At 48.0% G+C, this 6,824-nt stretch overlaps 1 protein-coding gene across 1 annotated transcript in view; it reads right to left on the bottom strand.

The window, feature by feature from the left end:
* LOC117643363 (ubiquitin carboxyl-terminal hydrolase 33-like) overlaps window positions 1-2,583 on the bottom strand; it is an 8,273-nt gene extending 5,690 nt beyond the window's left edge. The window contains exons 1-4 of the mRNA XM_034382206.1: window positions 2,081-2,583; window positions 1,574-1,620; window positions 1,465-1,496; window positions 1,335-1,376 (exon numbers count right to left, since the gene is read on the bottom strand). Of these exons, the coding sequence (XP_034238097.1) occupies window positions 1,335-1,376; window positions 1,465-1,496; window positions 1,574-1,620; window positions 2,081-2,334 (375 nt within the window). The 5' untranslated portion in view covers window positions 2,335-2,583. The remainder of the gene's footprint in view (window positions 1-1,334; window positions 1,377-1,464; window positions 1,497-1,573; window positions 1,621-2,080) is intronic.
* Window positions 2,584-6,824: the final 4,241 nt, after the last annotated feature.

The following is a 6,824-nucleotide window of genomic DNA, read 5'->3' as shown; positions in this document are numbered from 1 at the left end:
TATTTTAAAATGATCAGGCTAAATGGTTGCCCCCGGGATGGCGTCCCTAACTAGTTTTGGACGTGCCATGGGAGTCGCTGTTGAACCACTTTTTAAGAGGATCATGAATTTTGTTTGATCGTTGATGGCGTGTAAAGGGAAGGGACTGGACACCCTTACCTTGAGTCAGATGGGCCTAGACGTGATATTTTTTCAGCTCAACACTCAGATGACGCAAAAAAATTTAATTGAATGTAAAAGTTTGGGCAACTTATAATTTTCTTTAAAAAAAGGATGGAGTAATAATTTTAAAAAGGAGGAGAAGTGATAACTTTAAAAGGAGGAGAAGTGATAATTTTAAAAAGGAGGAGAAGTGGAAACTTTGAAGGAAAGGAAGCAATTTGAGAAAATTCTTTTAAAGGGGGAGTGGTGTAGAGATTTGAGGGTTTTAAAAGGAGTTAAACAAGTGTCAGTCAGTATTTTTTTTTCTTGTTTCTTCCCCCTCTGGCTTGCTTCCCTCACTTTTGGGCCCAAAGGCCCCTAAAATACTCCTCTTTCTGAACTCACCCACCAAGCAAGGTGTCACTGTTGCCCAGACTATAAATTGGATCGCGCCTCAGCGCCGGTAAACAGTCTGTAGCCTGGTCTGGGTCTGTGCGCACCCCCCTAAAACCCCGTGAATCCCTACCTCTCTCGTCACTTATCCTTTCCCTCATCACTATTAGTGCCCTACACTACACTACAATATAAAGCTTACGCCCAACTAATGTAGTGTTGATATCTATTTCTTTCAGCCCTTCTCGATTACTCCTTTGCTCTTTTCTGCATCTTTAAAGTATTGTTCTTCACTTTCTGATGTTTCAGACTTTCATCTGAGGCCTTTTGTTGTCTGTTCCTAAAATTTTTAAAGAGAATTATGCAACTTAGCCAGTGCTCTTGTCAAATGAGAAACTACTCTGATAGAGACAATTTTATATATTTATTAGTTTTTTTAAATTTAAGGATGTGTATATTTTACCTTTTGTTCGACACTTTTCACTAGGCTGTTTTCTCGACATGTCCTTCAAGATGGTTGGATGGGTCAGAGCTGTGGCAGTGGGCTCGAGCTGTTGTCTTGGCCTCCCAGTGCTGGCGATGGTGTGCTGTCTCCAGTTTTTTGGGGCCTATGTAATCCTATGAACATATGAGAAGGGGTCTTTTTTAAAATTTTCTGACTGGCTCTATGTACTTGGTTAACAAATTTTTAAAATTGGCAATGAATGCTTCATTTTCCCTTCCCCCAAAGGTCCCATTCTCATGCAATAGCAATTTTGAACCCCCCTTTATGCATAAGTCAAAGAAGCACATTGTATTACCCATAGATGCATGAATTCAATTTCTCCTGGTTTGGGGATTCCCTGAAAACATAGCCACATCTGTATTTAATTTTTGAAACATTGACAAACATAGATGGAACTTATAAGTTGTAAGATCTTACATAAAAACTTGACTTGGATGTGTTGGAGCAGATCCCGAGGCTGTAAAAAATATACTTATTAAAATTTTGGTACATTTAAAAAATTATTATTTCAAAACCCAAAAGATTGCTCTTTACCACTAGACTCTAATCCCCCTTGAGTTTGTGACATCATCAGACAAGTCCTGGAGAAAAATAACAAAATAGATTACAGGGTTTGGGGGCGACACTGGAAACAGCAATCCATCTACTCTGATTTCTGTTTCAACAAGATGAATAAAAAACATGCTGTTAATTTTGCTCTAACGGGTCGTTTGGCGGTGGGGGCACTGCTCTTGCTCTGTCTCAGTCGCTTTCAACACTGAAGTGTAGAGAGAGCACACTTGATTCCGCGCTCTGCTTTCGACGCTCTGTCTCTCTCGCACGCACGGGGCGTCCCGCAAGCGAGCGAGAGAGACAGACGGACACGCAGTGCTCGGCATCAGCAGACTGATTCCGAGAGCCGTTTTCGTTGCTTTGTCTCTCTCGCACTCAAACAGCGCCCCGCAAAGGTGCGAGAGAGACCGCGACGAAAACGACCCTCAGTCTGCATCTGCAGCAACGCTTAACAGAATCGCTCTGTAAAAACTCTGAGTCAAAACTTACCACGCGGCATAAGGTGCAAAATGCACCTTCACGATCTGGAAGTTCTTCAGAGCGTCTGTTGAATCAAGCTCCACGAGCCGGTTGAGACGGGCATGCTGAGACTGAAATGTCGCATAATGTGTCACTGTCCGCCTTCGCAGGACAGGGTCTGCCTTACAGAGAGACTCGAAGGCCAGTCTCAAATCCGCCTCCTTCGCTGATTTCTTGAGTTTGACAATTTTCGATCGCCCTTCGAACTCTAACACAACCTCCATGATTACTACACACGTCAGCTGATCTCTGTCAGTTTTGTAGCGGCGCGCAAGAATTCGCGCCAAGGCAGCAGGTGACAATAGCCAACTGCGGCACACTACATTGAGGAAAACTGATTACTTGCATCAAAACTAACAAATGCAACAAAATTCGTAAAAAAAAATAATTGTATCGTCGTTTTTTTTAAAAGTAAGTTTGATAATTTTTCGGGATAAGGAAGACAGGAAAACGACTTTGCTCGCAGGCTGCAAACTGACAGCCAGCGTTGTTGTTGTTGTTGTTGTTGTTTCTAAAAAGTGAAAACAGTAGACAGTTGAAGGTGAAGTTCAAACGTATCCCTTGTCCTGTGATGTGTAATGACTATTTTTCTTCGTTTAAGTCATAAATCGGACAGGACACGTGATAAGGGGTGAACTGTGTCCGGAGTTAATGGAGGTTTTACTCTGAAATGCCTGCATCATGGTTAGGAGTGTGTTCAGAACTGGTGTTTTACTCGTGTTTGTGCAACTGTGCTGAGGTTAGCCGGCCTAGGCTGATGGGACTCCAATCTTCACTTCAGGAACCTTGTGTTGGATTAACCCATTCAACAGGTGAGAGGGCACAGCCGGGGTTGATGACTGAATAACTGTGGCCATGAAACCCACCATGTGAGCTCTGAAATACAGTGGTCAACATACTTCTTTCATTCCTTGCTTTGTGCCTCTTGGCCTCCATGTCAACAAAGTTAGCAAGGGAGCAAGGCCTAGGTCCAAAACACATCATCTTTTGAGATTTCTTTGCTCATACTTCAAATTTGAATACAGTTTTCAATGATCATCTGCGACATTCTTGCGACACCTGCTTGTGTGATATTTTTAATCGTATCATGCTTGGCGAGCAAGCTGCCAATTGCTGCGTACTTACCATGTACGCTTTAACTTGTAATCTACCTCAAAGGTACGCTTCAGTTTTGAGCGTACTTGTTATGTATGCTGTAACTTGTTGCGTACTTGTTATGTACGCTACAACTTGTTGCGTACTTAACAAGTACGCTTCAAGTTGTAGCGTACTTACAGGTATGCTCCAATAAGAGCGTACTATGTACACACTTGGGTTTGCAGAGTGCAGCAATTCAGCACGGAGTAAGTATTTCGGCGGTGATCAGAGCCTTTTTGCCGCACCTGACATTCACGGCATAAGCAGCGCCTGGGTTTCCCAGAATACTCCCAGGAAAAGGGGGCGTATTTTCGAGCAGCCTCCTGGGAATCCCAGGCGGGTCATTCTACAGAAATGTTACAATTTGGCGTTTTATTTGTGAAACTAAAAGTTGTCCGATTTTACCCAGATTGGTCACAATTTGTAGCTTTGGTCATGGGGAACGCCAAACAGTTGCGAGCGTCTCGCTATTTCATCAGGAGGGAAGTCAGGGGGGGGGGGTAGAAACGAATTTTGACGGCTACGGAGTTTACAGGGGTTGCGCAGGGGGCGGCAACGGCCTAGGAAGCGCGTGAAGCCATGCGCGAGGGAGGTGCAGTGGTTACTTATTTTGCTTCGATTGGAAGATCTTGCCCGTTGATTACAAAACGCTTTGCGCAGATCAAAAGAGCACAAAATTTAAGGTGCATTAGGCCTAGTGGACTGCCCGATACTTCCAATTCAACCGAACACAAGGGCGGAATCATTTACATCAACATGGCGCATTCGAGTTTTTCCTGAATTTTATGATTTCTCGTGTTTTTGGTGTTTTCACTGCACCTTAATGTAAAGTCAGAGGGGAGTTTCGAGAAGAGCATTTAGCCTAATGCACCCTAAATTTCAAGCCTGCTATGACCTTTAGATTTTTCATAGCTACTTCCCCTCTTCCCCCTCCTCTCTTTCTTACGGTTGCTGCGGCGTTCTGGAGCCAGTCTGACTTGAACCTTCGTGCTATTCACTTTCCCTGTCCTCCGAACCCACACTACAGTTAGAACTCAGCATTGGCGACGAGGAACCTCAGCGTAGTTCACCGAAACACGTGCCTACGATCTATAATCAGCCATCCCGTCGGTGCAAGTAAGTGTCTCTCTTTCTTCGCCTGTAAACAAACTTGTCCCTGCAGTGTATGGCCTGGGAGCTCAGCGACTATTCGCTCGCGTTGTTATTTCCCAACGTGATCATGACTCGTGCTGCTCCTGATATTATGCGTGCCTTTCGGCATGACAAGTTCCCTACCGACGGGTCGATCGAATGGGCCACTTACAAAATGTCGTTTGAATTCGCGTTTGACGCGGCCGGCATTGCACATGCCGAGGACAAGCAGGCGTTGCTTTTGGCAAAGATAGGGCCTGAGACGCTGCAATTGCTAGCGTCTCTCCTGTACCCTAAAAAATTGAAAGATAGTTCATACGACGACATAGTCGACAAATTGGACTCCCACCTGGACACAAAGGAAACGACGGTGATTGCTATTGAACGATTTCGAAATCGGAGGCAGGGCAATGACCCAGTACGTGTTTGGATAGCCGATCTCAGAAGACTGGCATCCCGCTGTAACTTTGGGACGAATTTCGGCAACGAAATGTGTGCCCAGATAGTTCGGGGGATTACCTCCACGGCTAATAAAGTGCGCCTCATGGAAAAAACTAAACTGGAGTTAGATGCCGTGATTGCGCTTCTCACAGCTTGGGAAATGGCCCAAGAATCAACAAACGAACTGGACCCCAAACACCTGCGTGTGCATGCTGTGGCCGGGCAGCCCTCCAAGGGCGCCTCCCACTCAAGCCAGCACGTTGCGGGGAGCCCCGATGGGGCGCCAGGCAAAGGTAAAAAAGTGCCGGCGCCGGCTAAGCCAGTGTTGATTCCGGGCCAAGCCTGCCCCACTTGTAAACAAACAGTGCCTCGGGACGACAAGCCTTGTTTCCGCTGTAAAGGAAAACATGCCCCGACAGTGTGTCCGCACATAAACGCTACTTGCGATTACTGTCATGGGCCCGGCCACATTTTAGGGGCTTGTTTCAAGAAAGCTCGGGACGAGAAAGCTGCGAGGGCCGCGCCCAGTAAGCAGCCGCCGGCCAAGCCAACCGAGGCCGCCCCGTCGGTGCACGCGCTAACGTCGGAGGGAGCGGCTGGCCCGATGCAGGGCAGCGCGTCCCCAAATGAGATGTACTACGGCGGCGAGTACGGCCTGTATAACTTGTCGGTTCGCCAGTCTTCGGTACCAATTACCGACGGCCCCATACCGCCGAGCCCGATACCGGGGCCGGCGCAACGCTCATGAACACCACTCAATTTCGACAACTCTGGCCAGGACGACAGTGGGACCCGACGCAACACACGTTGCACCAGTGGGATGGTGGGCACGTCACCATTGTGGGGTCATGTAAGGTTACTGTAACCCACGAAGGTGTCCGTTTCGCTGGCACACTGCGCCTAGCAGACGGCAACGGGCCCTTGCTAATGGGCCGCGATTGGCTAAAGGCGTTAGGGTACACGCTGGCGAAAAGCGTCCACTTAGTGCAAACCTCGCCAGTCCAAGAGGGTGCCCCGCAAGGGGCCCCGGCGGACCTGGCAGGGTACCCTTGCCTACGCCCCGGCTTAGGTAAATACGTTGGCGAGCCGGTAGAACTCAAATTGCGCCCCGATTCAACCCCAATTTTCTTAAAGGCCAGGCCGCTGCCCTATGCTCGCCGCGACGCGGTGAGCAAGGAGCTGGAAAGCCTGGTAAAAATGGGGGTTATCTCCGAGATAACAGAATCGGATTGGGCTACGCCCATCGTATGTATTTATAAGTCGGACGGGTCCATACGAATAGCGGCAGATTATCGTAGTACGGTGAATCGTGCACTTAGGCCGGACCCCTTTCCCTTGCCCACATTGCAGGAAGCTTTCGCGAAGTTGGCAGGGGGGGATGGTGTTTTCGAAATTCGACATCAAAATGGCTTACAATCAAGTCTGCGTTACGGATGAAACGGCCAAAATCCTCGCTATCGCAACACATCGGGGCTTGTTCAAAATGAATAGAATGCCATATGGCATTTCTCGTGCGCCTGCTATTTTTCAACGAATTATGGACGGGTTGCTTAAGGGAATTCCCAGCTTAATTGTGCTGCTAGACGACATCCTGATTGCGGGCCGCACTCGACAAGAGTTGCGGAACCGCGAAAAGGAAGTGCTCCAGCGGTTAAGCGATGCGGGATTCCGTCTTAAAGCCGAGAAATGCGAGTTTGGTGTAGCCCAAGTGCAGTACCTGGGCCATGTCATTTCGGCGCAAGGACTCGCCCCGAGGAATGACAGGGTTCAGGCGCTGTTGAACGCCCCACCCCCCGAATCCGTGAAACAACTGCAGTCCTTTCTGGGGAAACTGGCTTTTTACGAGCGTTTTCTCCCAGGGCGGGCCGATACGGTCGCCCCTCTGTATCAGTTGTTGAAAAAGGACGCGTCATGGACCTGGGGGGAGGCCCAGCAGGCGGCGTTTGAGGCCGCAAAAAACTTGCTATGTCAGTTTCCGGTGCTCAGCCACTACGACGTGCAATTG

The sequence above is a fragment of the Thrips palmi genome, unplaced genomic scaffold (assembly GCF_012932325.1).
Source record: "Thrips palmi isolate BJ-2018 unplaced genomic scaffold, TpBJ-2018v1 HiC_scaffold_17, whole genome shotgun sequence".
Taxonomy (NCBI): domain Eukaryota; kingdom Metazoa; phylum Arthropoda; class Insecta; order Thysanoptera; family Thripidae; genus Thrips; species Thrips palmi.
The sequence above is the reverse complement of the archived record's forward strand: the minus strand, read 5'-3'. Positions and strand labels throughout refer to the sequence as shown.